Below are 16,606 nucleotides of genomic sequence, written 5' to 3' on the forward strand. Positions count from 1 at the left end.
CCTTCTTCCTGCCCCCGCATTTTTCCAAGGAGGAGGAGATACTCCACCTTCTGGATTCAAAACTTGCGTTATCATTTTATTTGGATCATACAAAACAATTCTGGGTGGGCGATCAACTCTTTGTTGGCTATGTGGGTGCCAAGAAAGGTCGGGCCGTGCAAAAACGGACCATCTCTCGATGGGTTGTCCTTTGCATTAAGATCTGTTACTCCTTAGCGAAAAAAGTGCCTCTGGTAGGACTGTGCGCCCATTCCACCAGGGCGACCGCAGCCGCTACTGCTTTGGGACTTGGGTACCCCTTGGCGACATCTGGCTGGCAGCCATGTGGGCATTTCTGCATACGTTCACTAAACATTACTGTCTGGATAGTCAAGTCCAGAGAGACTGCTTCTTTGGCTGTTCAGTTCTCCAGGATTTTCTGGTGTGAACTTGGTTCACAGACCCACCTCTGGGGTTGGTATTGCGGGGGTATCTATTCTAAGGTAAGGAATCTATAATTAGTAGGCTCTTTCAGATGAACAAGTTACTTCCCTTTGGTAACATTATATCTGTAAGAGACATGTACTAGTTATAGACTCCTTACCGCCCCACCGATCCTCCCCGTTCTGTAAACTGACTTCTAGAGTAAGGAACTCCCTAGGTTTGGGCACAAGTAGTCATGTCTTACATGGCTCTGCGCTTCTGGCGTGGAATGTCGTGTAAAGAACTGACGTCCCTGCACAGGGGCGCCGCCTAATTAGCTACTGCGACATCATTCTGGCGATCAGGACGCCAACGAGGAACACGAAGTCGACCAACACCACCTACTGACGCACAGGGGTACTGCTGAAGAAAAATTCTCTGGATCCAGTCTGACGCATGGGGGGTAACTCTGTAGTAAGGAATCTATAAATAATATATGTCTCTTATAGATATATTGTTACCGAAGGTAATTAACTTGTTCATTAAAGGCATTCTCATCCTGCACTGGATTGGAGGAGGTTACGTCAAGGAATATAGAGTATGTAGCCTTCACTCAATCCAAAGCAGGCAGAGAAGTCACAAAAGTTAAGTTTAGCTCCCCACTTTTTAGGGACTTGGTATTAGTACCTATAATTGAGGTAGAATGCTATTGTTTAGAAGTGCCCCTCCTGATAAACCATGAAGGCCTAAACTCTGAACATTTAATTTGGTAATTGGAGGGGAGGTAAACCCAGCCTGATCCCGTTAAGTGGGGTATAATCGAGGAACCTTGAAGGTAACCTTTCTGTACCAACCAAGAGAAGGAGTGATAGACTGTATCCCACTTTGCAATAGATTTGCACGTCTATGTGTCGATAGGGAGAGTTTCTCATCATGGGCGTGGGGGGGGGGGGGGTTACAGGTGTACTAGGTAGCAGCCGCACCTGCCAGACTGGGGGTAATATCCTGAAATGTTCCTGGGCTAGAGAACTTAATAAGAACGACAGATCTTCCCCAAATATAGATGGAGAACGGACGCCGGATTTTTACCTAAGACTGTTGTCCTGTTTACATTTTTCTGTCAGGGCCTCAACTTTACATTGTTAAAGTCACAACATTTACCTACTGAGCCTGGAATCCATCTTGTTGTATAACGTGTGACATGGCATACTGGTCTTGACGTCACAGACAATTTATCTAAACTATCACAGTGGATTTCAATGACTTTGGACTTCCTTGTCTTTTTGCTCATCTTTAATCCATATTGTTATGATCTTTGAACTCTATCTTACACAAAACGATATTGGACGGATCCTGTCAGTTTCCGCCTATATAGCCTTGAGAAAGTCATGGTACTGATCAATAGTACTGACGAAACACGTGTCAGCTGTTTTTTTTCAACTCTACTTTTATGATGGATCTTCAAATAAAGAAAATGAAAATATGAACTCTTTGCTCTTCTATCCTGTCCGATTGTGAATACTATATGATATTTATAGTTTGACTGTCGTTCAATTACAGTATGACTAATTAGTCATTTATGCTTACGTGTGCTTTAGGAATGTGCTCTCCTTGACCCCTCTTCTGTAGCTATATAAGTGCCAATCTCCGATTGGCAGTAGTCTCTCTTTGTAGTGAGTGACAGTGGTCTATGTAGCACTCCGTCCTAAAAAACTTAAGATTCTATTACTAATCCAGTACAGTTGTCTATTTAAAATAATCTGTGCAAGTGCGTTTTTTTCCATTTTGGAAGCACCACTACCGATCTTCTGTGTCACTGGGGGTAATATCCTGGAATGTTCATGGGCTAGAGAACTTAATAAGAACGACAGATCTTACCCAAATATAGATGGAGAACGGGATAATTTGTTTTCAGGAGACCTGGCTGGTGGGTGATCCAATCCATCAGAGTGGGTTAATGCAGTTTGGAAAAGGAGGAATTAAAATGGGTTCTAGGCGGGTAAAAGGAAATGCAGCAAAGGAGCTAGATTCATTCAGGCAAATAGTGAGTGGTTTTTGGCCTCTTTTCCGAAATTGTATAATGACTGTCTTTGGGTATTGTATTGGGTAATTTTATAGAGCGCACAGCTGCCCCAGCAAAGGGGCGTCCTGGCGCTAGAAGCAAAAGACAGAAGCAGCAGGACTATTACAAGGGAAATAGAAGAGTTTAAATGGCCTTGCGGAAGGGAAGAAGGTCATCCAGGCGGCGGGTCTGTGCGGGAAGGGAGTTCCACAGCTTGGCGGCCAGATAGCAAAAAGACCTTCCCCCGGCTCTAGCACGTTTCACACGGAGGACCACAGCCAATAGCTGCTCCGCAGAACGTAGTAGACGGTTAGGGACATAAGGAATCAGCAAATTGAATAGAATCTCTGGGGACGACAGCAAGGCAAAGAGCTTTGAATTCAATCCTTTTAGGCACGGGTAGCCAGTGGAGTCGCCTAAAAGCTCCCAACGTGGGGCAGGATCGAGGGACCCTGAGCAAGACCTGTGCAGCAGCGTTCTGAACTCGCTGCAGGCGGTTCACCTCCGCCTTGTTGGCACCTAACATCAGAGAGTTGGCGTAGTCTGTACGTGACAGAATGGTGGCCTGAATGATCAGCTGGCGTGTCGCAGGATCGAAGAACCCCAATATGGGCCTTAGACCGCGTAGTAGTCCGAAACAGGTGCCTGTCACCTTTTTAGTGTGCTCCTGGAACCCAAGTGTGGAGTCGAGCCAGATCCCTAGGTTTTTTACCGCTGGCTTCGGGGTCGGGGCACTACCAATAGATGTTGGCTACCACAGAGTGCTCCAGAGCTCCTTGTTTTTCCCCACCAACAGCACCTCAGACTTACTAGCGTTAAGTTGTAAGCAATTGGTGGTCATCCACTGTGCGATCGCCTCAAGCCCGGTTCGAAACCGCGCAGGGCCTAAGGCACAGTCGTCCGAGAGGGCCACCACCAGTTGCGTGTCGTCGGCGTAGGAGACCAGGGTCAGGCCGTGTTCATGCGCTACTCTCGCCAGAGGCTGGACGTAGAGGTTGAACAAGCAGGGGCTTAAAGCCGAGCCCTGGGGGACCCCCTGCTTGCTAAGATGGACATGGGAGAGGAAGGGGGGAGCTGTGACCTGAAATGCCCTATCTGAAAGGAAAGAACGAAATCAGTCCAAGGCCAGACCAACTACCCCAGCCTCCTCTAGGCGGCGCAGTAGGATCTGGTGGGAGACGGTATCACAGTAGCTTTATAGTTGCTAATGTCTACATAAATCGGGTTGAGTCTAGGAAGGAGATGAGGAAAGTGTTTCAAAGGGATCTGCTGGGGTTGACAGAATTCCCTAGGGCTTTCCTGATTCTCCTAGGAGGGGACTTTAACCTTGTCCTTGGGGACTTTAACCTTGTCCTTGTCCCAGGGCAAATAGAGGTTGGGGTTTCCGATATGTTAGAGAGTTATGGAATCCCCAAAGCAATCGTTCCAGACTGTACTCAATATAAGCTAGAAAGGAAATTTACAAAATCCCTCTCTCCGTTAGGTTTCATTTGCCTAAATGGCTGTTTTAAGGGGGACATACCGGCAGCACAACCGTTTTTGCATGGGAACCAGCATTGCCCAATAGATTATATGTTTATACAGGTGTGGTTCTTCGACTTTTGCACACAGTTTAAGGTGTTAAGAATAAGGGGCAGTGATCATTGCTTCTTGAAAATTACCTTAGCTGCTGCCTCACCTTCTAGGGATTGGTGATCCTAATGGAAGTAACATTTCCTACATGTTTAACAACAAGAATAGATGTACGATATGACTCAGTTCAAAGTACTCAATAAGTTGGAGCTTGGTAGGGACGCAGGCTTATCTATCCTAGAATGTTATTCTAAAACCATTGCTGAGGTAGTCAGCCGCTGAATGCCATTAGTACAGTCATGTAATAAGGAGGATAAAAAAGGAAAAGCCCTGTTGGCCAGCTAAACTGCCGTGTTTTGACAAGGAGTGCTTTCTCTGGCTAGCAAGCAGTTAAGGAATGTATGAAGGGCCAGGCGCTCCCTAGATTCCACAAATAAGATTGAGGCCTGTAACTGTGAAAAAAGAAAGGGATTATGAGGCCCTAGTTAGGACTAAGAAGCAGGCCTGTTATCAGTCAAATTGGGATCTTATGATTAGCACCCTCCAGGATAGGGATACAAGGAAATTCTGAAAGTTAGTCCAGAAATTATGTGGCAAAGTAATCTTTCCGGTAAGGTGTACTGTTCCAGAAACTACTTCGGTAGCTTTTTTAATTAATAATGATAAGGACAGCGAAGAAACCGCGAGGTCTAATTGGCCTAAATTAGGGGAGGAGGCATTGGAGTCTTTTTTAGCTCAATCCATAGCCAAGCTGAAAACCTCCCTAAATTTACGGGCTGGATAATTTTCCCGCAGTTGTGATTAAGACTATTCCTATGTGGTGGACATCTTTCTATTCAAAATTATTTACAGATATAACTAAGACAGGTATCTTTCTGTCAGGGTGGAAGTGTGCAATAAGTAAGCCGATTCATAAAAAAGGGAGTTGGATGCACCTGGCAGCTCTCGCTTCATAAGTTTGTTAGATGTTGGGGCAAAATTGTACTCCAAGGTTATTCTCACTTCACTAAAGAACTGAATTGAATGCAATTAAATTATCCGAATGGAACAAGGGGGTTTCAAGCATGGAAATTCAACGATTGACCATTGTAATTGTGGCTCACTGGTGTGGGAGCTGGCGTGGGATAGGCGGGGTGGCGAGGGGGCGAGTGGTCGCGAGGGAAGGGGAGATTTAGATAATAAAAAATTTAAAAATAACACTTACCTTCCCCGGATCCCGCGTTTTCTAAGCTCCGGCTCCTGCTTTCCTGCCTTCGCAGGAACAGGAAGAAGGCAGTCTCCCTCCCCTCCCCCAATCCCAACGCTGCAATGGCAGCGTTCTGATTGGTTGGGACGCCGACCACACAGGCGTCTATGGGGAGGGAATTTTCTCCATGTAGGCTGCATGCAGCCTACATGGAGAAAAAGGAGAGTGCACAGTGTGTCAGAGGGCCGACCAAACAGTCAGGGCCCGCAGCATTGGGCAAGCCACTCCTCCCCTTCCCTCAAGCACACCTGCCCACCCCCAACCGAACCCTTCTGCTTTCTCGCAGTGTGAGAAGCAGAAACATAAAATGGTATTTATAATGCCATTTTATGTTTCTGCTTCTCGCACTGCGAGAAAGCAGTGGGGCGACACTCCTCCGCCCACATGGAGAAGCCGTCCCTGGCTTCCGTGTGTGGGCCCTGAAGCAAAAGGCGAAGGAAACAACAGGGACCTTGTTTTGCTGTTTCGTTGATTTTAGTTCAGCTTTTGATTTGGTAATCGTAGCATACTCTGGGCTAAGTTACAACAGCAGGATATCTCCCAAATTTACTGGTAATCTTGCTGGAGGTGCATTCTCAGAATTGGGCCCAACTGGAGCTAGACTTGGACGGTGTCCTTTCAGAAAGAATACCTCTCGGAAATGGGCTAAGACAAGGCTGTGTTTTGGTCCTCACTTTGTTTTCCTTGTTTTTAGTAGATCTTCCAGGGCCGTTGGCAGTTTCTCAGTTGTTCTTGACGAAAATAGGGGATAGACATGTGCTGTGTCTACTTTATGCTGACGATCTGGCGATATTAGACTTGACTCAAGTAGTGCTACAGAGTAAACTGAATAGTTTTAACTGTTATTGTGAGGTGAATAAATTGAAGGGGAATTTAGAAAAAACTAAATAATACATTTTGGGGAAAACTCCAAGCGCCTAAGGGCAAGATGTAGGTAACTTCAATTTGGCAAGTCCTTAATAGCGATTATTACTGATTCGCTATTAAGGACTCGCTAAATGGAATGTAGGTAGGCATCATTAAAATATTAGCGATTCCTTAACATTCCTTAATAACGAATCTGTTATTCTGATTTGTTATTCAGGAATACCTAGCCATTCATTCCTATGGGCTAGGAGGCCCATAGGAATGAATGGGAAGAGAATTCCCTATTAGCGATTCGGTATTACCGAATCGTTAATAGTGGGAGGTATTTCAAGGGTGCCAGGGTGTCCAAAGGACACCATGTTGCACCCCTGAAATGTGCATGTGTGCACATGTGGCGCACATACATGCCCTAAGGGCATGGATGTGTGCCACATGGCACATTAAAAAAAGCAAAAATGTGCTTTTTGTAAGGAAATCGCTATTTACCACCAACTTGAAGTTGGTGGTAAATAGCAATTCCCTTAAGGCTGAGGGGTATTGTTTTTAGTGCTACCTTCTTGCATTTAAGGAATCTGTATTTCCGATTCCATAAATGCAAGAGCAAAATAAGGAATCGCTATTTTGCGATTCCTTATTTTGCATGTAGGTTTGAACTCACCTACATCGCACATGGCTAAATACCGGTCGTTAACGCCGAAATGTACTGAATTTCGGCGTTAACGACCGGTATTTGGCCACCTACATCTGGCCCAATATGGCTCTCGAGTAAAAGGACAATGGAAGTGGTATCTTGATACAAATATTTAGGTATGACATTTACAAAAAAGCTGAGCTGGGCCCCAAATACAGAATTGGTTGAGATGCAGGCAGCTGCAGCTATAGGGGGCCTAGTGCTTTTTAGGAATATCTTAGGGGGTCCATCTTGGTCTCCCCTTTTAACAGCTTACAATACAATGGTCTCCACTCAATGTCTTTATGGGGCTGAGGTATTGACCCTAAGTATGGAGGGATTCTAGGAGGTGGGTGAAAACAAGTGTTTGAAAAATCTGCTAGGCCTCCCAAAAATTGCAATGGGACCGGCAAAAATATTGGAGGATGAGCTGCAGGCCTGGAAGTTTCTGGCCTATAAATCAACCCTCCGATTTTGGGATAAACTGTGGTACTCAAAGGTACAGAAGATATTAGTTCTCTGTGCTCCTGAAATTGGAAAGAGTGAGTTAAGGTGGGCGGTGCAGGTCAGAAATAGAGTAGAGATTATTGCTGGGGCCCTAAAAATAGAGAAATTTAAGTTGGCTGAGGCCTCCCTTCTGTCAGAAGGCGAATTGAATATGACCTGTAAAAGGGAGCCATGGTTGGCTGATATGGAGTATGTAGGGAACAAACACTCAGCAGATTATATGCTGGAATCGTGGGGGAAATAGGAGGGTTTTCCTGTACATATCATCTCTACCCAATGCCCACTTACACTCATTATTGCTAACATTTCGGATAGCTCTGATTGTTCGGTATTTAAGGGCTGAGAAATGTAATGCTTTTTTGAATACAGAGAATAATTGCACAAGTGGGCTGAGGTTCCAGAATCATAATGTTCATTTTTTAACTGATTGTCATCATTTTTTAGGATATGTTGTGAGATTTTAAAATTCCTTTTCATAAAATATAAAATAGGACATCGTGACAGTGCACTTACACTTTTGTTAAATGTGGATTTTTTTAGATATTTAGCGTTCTTTAGCAAAAAAATATATATGCTTGGACTAGTGACGTAAGGAGCCTCGATCGAGACTATTAATCCAGATATTCTAGAGTCTAGGGCAGGGGCCTCTAGGAGGGCCTCAAGTGATCCCAGTGTGGGTACCAGACTCTAGCCAAAAGAAGCATTATGTTGATAACAGTGCTTTGTTTTCAGCTGATACAAAGGTGCTGCAGCAAGCCGCTCTGTAATGGGCCATCACTAACCTCTTTCGCCATTCATATCCTGGCTGGGATAAGGTGTCAAAAGGGAAGAGACTCCAAATAGTCTTCAAACCCCTCTCCTCCCCATTTCTAATAATCACACTGTGGATACTTTTACACGTTAGTAAGGCCTGCCTGACCAGAATAGTATGTTGGGCAATCATGTATTTGAATGTACTTTTAAATCAGTAACAGAACTTACCTGCAATATTTAAATAACTATGGACATATTTAAACATTGCCAGTTGTAAAGAATAATTCCGAAAAATTTTGAGGGGCGCTGTATTAAAAAGTTTGAAGACCACTGGTCTAGGGGCTAAGGAAGAAGGGATTCAGACTGGTGTTGAGCAATCAAGGGAAATGTGTGCAGGGGTAGGACAAATAGATTGAGACTTAGTAGGATTGAGGGGGTGGCGTTTGGATGGGTGTTTTAAAAATTGTTTAATAATTGTTCTGAATTTTAAAATGTTATGTATTTATGTTTTAAAGGCAATTGTCTAAACATTAATGAACTTGAACTCTTTACCGTTTACAACCTTCGCTGCTCAACCACCCTGTGTATGGATGCAAGGTTTCTTGCTCACTCTCACATCTTGTCTCAACACACATGTTTGCGACAATCAGCAATAGCTTCCCTGCAAAGTCTCAGAATGCAGGTACTATTGTTAAGCCCATTTTGCATCTCAGTGTACCTACTATTTCCATCACTAGGCTGTTGCAGCCGTGGCTCTTGGCAGTCGCCATTCCTTCTTTTCTGATGTTGCTGTATACTCTCTGCCTGGTAATTCAGGCAGAGACCGAAAACATTGCCCTGTTGAGCAGCAATAAATGTTAGAGCCAGTCCTGACTAGACTCTCCAACTTATCTTGATATTTAAGGAGGCTCAAAATATCATCTATTATCAATGGTATCCCTTTTATTTATTTATGAACATAAATCTCTTTTCATATTTAGTCAACTAAAAGGCTTTCTTCTGTCACCCAAACGAAAAACGTTTATAGAAATGTAGAAGCACTAAAACTGTATCCATATCTTCTTGACATTTTCGTATAATATTAATATTAATATTCATAGTCAGCATTTCATTAACCACGCTTAATTCAAAAAAGCTCTTCTAAATTTTTCATGAAAGCCATTTAAAATGTAAAAATGAAATATTCCCTTTAACACTTTCCTGAAGCAACAAAGTGTAAGGCCTACCCTCACCTAAAACAACACCCTCATTTTGTTGCTTTAATGCTCAACTTGGTGAAAAGCCTGGAACCCCTGGACTAGACCGACCATTTAATTATCCAAAATTCACAGTATCTCGAACTCTCCACATCTTTCGACACAGTTGGCCATGAAGCACTAATTCACAGAGTAGAAACACACATGGGCTTCTCCATCATGGTCTAGGAGTTATTCACCTCCTCCCTCGCCAACCCCTCTAACACATCCATATGAGACCTTTAGATACCACTAACTTGCTTTCCCCTGAGGAGGACCTCAAAGCTCCATCGTGTCCATTATTTTCTGTCTCTACATTGAACCCCTTGGAACTCAACTGATTGACAGCAACATCAAGGTCTATCCATATGATGCAGCTACATAATTCTACCCGAAAGCCTCTTCCACCCATAACATTGACCGACTCAAAACCTACATTTATTTCCTCCAGAATTGGATGTCAAGTGCCTGCTTAACCCTCAACATAACAAACACAGAATTCCTCCTGCTCACCAAACAACCAACCATTCACAGGTATAAGGCTGGCAAGCCAATATCAACCTTGACTGCTTCACGTTGACTTCTTCTTCTAAGGACACATTGTAACGAGAAAGGGTGGTACTAGCTCTCCCTCCTGATAAAAGTAAAACTACTACCCAATTCAGCTTCAGATCAACTGGCCAAACTTTAGTCCACTCTCACTCAGATGAAGGCAGAACTCTAGTCAGTTGCCTCCCCGACACATATCATCAATGACTTAAATAAAGTTGCCTACATCTCCGCAACACATTGAAACCCCCTCCCCTGCAAGCCTATATATTCTTCAGGAGCAGCTGCATCATGTTCGAGACCACCTGAAAAGGTCCCAGTGCATACCTGGCTGAGAAAATAACCACCTAATGAGAGCTGCGCTACAACAGGATCTGGAACAATTTTTCCATCGATATTAGAACAGGCTCTAACCTCCTAAACCTCAGAAATGTACAAAAGATGCACCTTCTTGCGAGAGCTCTACTTCTGTACATGATAGGAAATATCGTCATCCCCAACATTCTACCTCCTTGTAAACTGTCTGGTATAGTATCTCAGGACTGCAAACTCTGATCAGCTCTTCGTTATAAATAAAAACCATACAAACACATTTCCAAAATGTCCAAAGTTTGCAGGAAACAAAAAATATGTATTTTCTAAAGGAATACGCTGATGCGGCTTGTCGCTAGCCACTAGAGGTTGGTGCGATGAGTTACAGTGGACATTCCTATTAACGATCTCATGCAGCCTCCAACAATAAAAGGAGATGTACAATTCGCAACATAGGCAGCCGTCTAAAAGAGGGGACTGGTCAATTGGCCGGGTCTGGTGGTCAACTGGCCGGGTCTGGTGGCTCAATGGACTAATGCGTCCATTGCAGGGGTCTGTGTTCGACCTCATGGTCACAGGTTCAAATCCAGGCGGGTCCACTCAGCCTTTCATCCATCTGAGGTCGATAAAATGAGTACCATTGAGTTGGGTAACAATAAACATCTGTTATTCAGCGCCAAGACACCGCCAAGACACCTACGGGTAATCGAGCTCTTTACAAATACACCTGTTATGTTATGTTAATTGTACTGGCCAAGGTGTGAATTTTTCCATTGATCGTGTATGGGTTGTATTCCTTCACTGTACAGTTACTGCACCTTCTTCCTTCCAACATTTAAACATTCCCTCGGTTAGTGCAAAAGGATTTAGTAGATTATTGCATTGATGTTGGTGTTGTTTATTATCTGTGAGAGTAAGTACTAAGCGTGTGGTTTGTCATTGCCCTCTCTAAAAGAAACAGGAAAACATTTACCACGGCCAATGACAGTAGGTCTCTGTTATTCCGGTGTTTTAATGATCGCCACTGGACAGACATCTGCAAAATATATCAGCCTTAAAGGTGTTGGCTTTTCCTCTCTTTTCCTTTCAGAACCAGTGCCCCGAGGCGGAGGAGTTGGTCTTCAGCCACTTCGTGATATGTAATGACACCCAGGAGACCCTGCGGTTTGGCCAGGTGGACACTGATGAAAACGTGGTGTTGGCCAGTCTTCACCGTCACCAGTACAGCTGGCGCTCGCACAAGTCCCCGCAGGTACGTCAGTAACAGGCTACATATCCTGCATGCTATGCTGCCGGTGCGCTCTGCTTCATGTATACATGTATGGCCCACGCTGTCTCTCCTCCTACTCTTCAGCTGCCTATCAAAAAATAGGTGCAGCAGCTTTAAGAGGTGCCGGACCTGATTCACGAAGAAAGAGTCACGTACTTGCAAGGACCGCTTGGTTTCTAAATGCACGTGTGCATTGCTCTGATTCACAAATAGACCTGTGTGCACGAGGAGCAGGAGCCTAGCTGTCATTGGTGCAGGCTGCAGCAGGTGCGGGAGTGAAGATTGTCGAACCTTATTAGTGTGCTCATATCGGAAAAATAACTTGTAAATCCGAACAGTTTGTAAGACTAGGCAGTGGGCCAACTCGGATTTTTATATTTTTCAGTTCTTGGGTGATGTGATATTGCTGTGCTTATTCCTACGCCTTTCTGTGGGCCTCGAAAAAAGTTATATACACATTTTCATTTGTGAAATGTCATTTTTAGTGTCGGTGCTGTGAAGTTTTTTCGATGATATAACCGTTTCCATGCAATTTGTGACTTTTAATTCATAATACTTCATGCACTTCCTAAGTTTAATTTCAAACTGTGAAAGGGGGATGTGTATTACATGGTGGAATTCGTTTTCGCATGTCCTCTTCCCCGAAGATCTTTACATTAAGGTCGTAGCTGTGGCAGTCTTAAACACGGGCCTCATGCTGTGAGAGGTGATCCCACTGATCTGCGATTGAGCGGCGGCCCTGGCTGCTCCACTGCCCCGTGGTGATGCTTAAGTCAGTGGTCCACCCTGTGGTTGCGTCTCGCGTGACGTGAGCTGTCTTGAAGGAATGGCGGAGGGATTTGCGTCCATACCACCACCCTTTATGTCACCAGCCGTCAATGCACTGAGCACGATTTTTAAAATACCAACAACTGAGGTATTTGCGCCTAGAGAGATTTTTTGGCCAAAAGTCAGAAATGTAATTAAGTGCGGTGTTGGGCGTATGCAGCTAGAAAGATTTTTGAGATCTTTCCATGCCGATTAAAATATTGGATGGAGATTGACCCAGCAGTCAAACTGACCGTCCCTGAAGATTGAGAAGCCAGGCGAGTGTCAGGTTCGTGGAATGCTGGTGACTTCATAGATGAGAAATTATTTCATTTCTCATGGTAATTGCGGAGCTGCCAAGCGCTAAAACCTCGGAGAGGAGATTGCGCGATAAAGGTGAAGTCATGCATGCCTCCGGGTGAGGGACACGGACACCCCTGCAGGCGTCAGTGCGTTGCCTCGCGCGGCCTGCGCCTGGGGATGGATGGCGCGAGCTAGGCCGTGCCGCGGCGCCGCGCGCTCTAGGTGGGAGCGCGGCATGCATGCCTCTGGTTGAGGGACATGGACAGGCTTCAGTGCGTTGCCTCGCGCGGCCTGCGCCTGGGGATGGATGGCGCGAGCTAGGCCGAGCCTCGGCGCCGCGCACTCTAGGTGGAAGCGCGGCATGCATGCCTCCGGTTGAGGGACATGGACAGGCTTCAGTGCGTTGCCTCGCGCGGCCTGCGGATGGATGGCGCGAGCTAGGCCGTGCCGCGGCGCCGCGCTCTCTAGGTGGAAGCGCGGCATGCATGCCTCCGGTTGAGGGACATGGACAGGCTTCAGTGCGTTGCTTCGCGGGTCCTGGGAATGGATGGCGCGAGCTAGGCCGGGCCTCGGCGCCGCGCGGGCTCGTGTTTCTGCCTTCTCAGGCATGACCAGTCCGCCGTTGCCATTGAATACTTTATTTAACCTTCGCAGTGATGTTTTCTTAGTATAGCTGAGCGGTTCAACTAAACTGCTTTCCCATTACTATTTTCTCATGTTATTTACGGTTAAAATTACCTGCTAGAAGCAGGCGCGCAAAACCCATTGGACTCACCGCCCCCTTCCCCCCCCCCCCCCCCCCTCGTGTGTGGCAGCCCGGGATGAGACAGATCCCGGGTACACATAGAGCCGCACCCGAACGTTTCACAGGTCTTTAAAAGACCATTGAATGTTAATTAGCCCCCCCCCCCCGAAAATTTTTCTTAGTCCCCCCCGCCCCCGCCCACTCCCCGATTTCGGCTCTAGTTGCGCCTCTGGCTAGAAGCATTTTGAGATTGTGAAGTAACCAACACGGCGACTCCCCGATTTCGGCTCTAGTTGCGCCTCTGGCTAGAAGCATTTTGAGATCGTGAAGTAACCAACACGGCGAGTTTTTTTTGTCAAGGAGCATTGTAACATGTTTTATGAAGTGCGTTAGAAAAGTATTATTATGTGCACCCTAACACGGTGACCTGCTGAACTCACCCTGCTCTGCATGGTCGAGAGGGCGCTGCTATTTTCAGGACCTTCCTTGTCCAATGGCCGCCCTCCTTCAGTCATGAGTGTTGGCACGAGCTGCAGCTGACGACTCTTCCAGCAGACGGCCAGACTGTGCCTCGATTGGCAGCTCACATGTAGCCATTTAGGGCCGGGGTGCTGTGCTCTGCTCCTGCGTTTGCAATGGTCATGCGTGCCACGTCATGAGTTTTGTATATGCATTGCTCCTGTATAGACGCCTTCTTTGCCCCTTTCTCTTTTCCAATATTCATTCTGAATCACGGGGTGTAGATTTATATTTTGGTGCGTGGGTTTGTAAGCATGCATTTTGTATGACAGAGATGTGTTTCACTTGTGACAATCGCAGTGTGTTTCTGTTAATACATCGAACAGTAGTTTTGGGGGATATTTTCCGATTCTCAGGTGCAATCTTTTACTTTTCTTGGTGTGCATAATCAGGCAAATATGGTTATCTTTGCATAACTTGGACAACTATTTGGATTGGTGCAAACATTGTAATTGGCACCATCTGCTCGGGGGAGTAGCCAGAAAAAATAAATACTCCCTACTTGGATCCGCATCCAGAATGGCTGAGAACGAGACCGTTTCTCCCAAAAGGGTTATTCGATCATATTTTTTTACCCTTTTCCTTTTCACTCCCTATTACTAGGTAGCCCTTACTTTAATCCTCCATTTTAATCTCTCCTCCCTCTTCCCATGTCCCCCTTCTCCTTTTATCTCATTTCCCTATTCCATTTACCCTCTTCCCTCCTCCTTTTGTCTTACCCTCCCGTTGTTTTCTCCTCTTTCCTGCCTGCCCCCTTCCTATTTACAACTACCTCTTCTTCTCTCATCTCCCCCTGCTTGTCTTGCCCAATCGCTCACTTCTAGTCCCACATTTGCCACTCTCCTCATCTCCCATCCATCTTTCTATTCCATTTTCCTCTTCCCATTTCTCAACTGTAACGCCTCTTCCCCTTTGTCTCTTTCTCTCCATCACACCCCTCCATTAGATCCTGTTTGTCCCTCTTATCCTTCTGATTTCCTTTATCTCTCCTCCCCTTCTGGAAAGTTGAAATAGCAATAAACATGTTTTTGCCAGTGTGGTACTCATGTTTTGTGCCATATGTTTACAAATTTGGACTAAAAAGTAATGCAGTTGATTAAATAAAAGCAAGTTATACACACAATGGCATGTTTGTAATTTTTCCTCCATAAGGGGGAAGGGTAATATAAATATTAAATATGACAAATTAGTCTTGACAAGTACAAATAAAGTTCGAAAACTTTGTACAGTGAGCTACATGCATATCTGGTGTTATTAAAAAAAAGTGAGTGACATAGTTTCTGCAGTCATAAAAGCCTGATAGTGAAAGAAGTTTTCTGTCTTATTCTCTGATCTCATTTTCAACTTATTAATTACTTAAGTATACTTTCAGTGCTTCGAAAGAGTTGAAATACATTTTGAGCCTAAAAGAAACAGATTTGAAGTATGTAGGTCAATCTTCCCACATGGACAAGATTGCAAAGTGCTTAACTTTTCAAAATCCTCTCTGCAGAAGAAAAGTAAACGCCAAGCTGTAAGTTCAAAGAATAAACATCAATTTGTCAGCACTAGACTAACATTTGACCTCTGTCTTTAAATGTACAGCAAACGTGACAGGATAAAACTAACATTTACCAGCTTTTTCATTGCTCATTCACCTTTAGAACTCAAACATGGTTGTTTTGGGCGTGCTACAGAATCGTCCTACTTTCCAGCGCCTATGCTATTAAAACAAAGCAAGACTTCGGAGATGCAAGCCAATACTGTGTTGGATATCATGGAATTTTTCTCCCAGTTTCTCTCAGGAGACGAGCCGGTACTTAGAGGTCCTCTGGGGTTTGTAGTTGTACACAGGCAAGACCCCAATGAGAGGAATGGCCCTGCAGACTACGACCCCCATAAACATCATGCACTGCCACGAACAAACCGAGCAGGAGCTTTCTGTCAGTGACTAGCTCTTCTGGGTTCGGCACAAAGTGATCTGTGGGTCCCGTAGCATCCTCCCTTCCCCCTCTCCAGCCGCAGGAGCAGGGGTTGGTTCGTGACGCCACTGCATCTGCTTATTTGTTGGTGATCGCTTTTCGTGTTCAATCACAGTGCATATTAGTCCTCTGTGTGGTCGGAGTTTCCGGCGACTCCAGCTTCTCTAGAATGTGTTGCACTCATTCCCTATCTCATCTATCTTATGACACTGCCACAATGGAAGCCATGTATTAGGACTTCTGTGCAGCATAATGCAGTACGTATCGCAAGAACGCATTTCAGTCATCAATAGATGCTTCAGGGCTTCTGTGTTTCTGATCCTTGATCAGACCCCCCAGGATAAAGCGGCATGGATTAGCAAATTTAGCGGCACAAATATGGAAATTTAGCGGCACAAATATGGAAATTTAGCAGCATTTTTGCGGCACTTTATTTTACACATAATCATTCATTCTTAGCCTTAAATCAATGGAAACTGTTTTTAGCAGAGTATTCTTGCCGGATGCAAATCTCAACTCGGGGCACTCCTGACTCCCCATGAAGCTGAGCAAAGAAAGACTTTTCCGGCAGACTCATCGTCAAACCTATCAGGATCAAATCTGTAGGCTGAGGGCCCAGCTGTGCTGTAATGAAGCACCACACCAATAGTATAAAGCACCAGGGTCTCTTCGGGAATGAAATGCTGGTCAACTCTGCCTTCCAGGTCCTGAAGCCGTGCCGCAATGGGTGTCAGTCTAGCTGTCCGTACTGTCTCACAAAGGACATGCCGGCAATACCTGAGCTGCTCAACTTTCTCCAGTCCCACATGGACAAAATACTCCAGCT

The 16,606-nt window shown here is 45.2% G+C and overlaps 1 protein-coding gene across 1 annotated transcript in view; it reads left to right on the forward strand.

Annotated features, from left to right (window-relative positions):
* The window catches only part of VPS13B (vacuolar protein sorting 13 homolog B), a 2,999,480-nt gene that overhangs the window by 2,706,069 nt on the left and 276,805 nt on the right, over positions 1-16,606 (forward strand). Inside the window, exon 43 of the mRNA XM_086966051.1 lies at positions 11,266-11,427. Coding sequence (XP_086822177.1) covers positions 11,266-11,427 — 162 coding nt within the window. The remainder of the gene's footprint in view (positions 1-11,265; positions 11,428-16,606) is intronic.

The sequence above is a fragment of the Lissotriton vulgaris genome, chromosome 4_1, assembly GCF_964263255.1.
Source record: "Lissotriton vulgaris chromosome 4_1, aLisVul1.2, whole genome shotgun sequence".
Lineage (NCBI taxonomy): Eukaryota > Metazoa > Chordata > Amphibia > Caudata > Salamandridae > Lissotriton > Lissotriton vulgaris.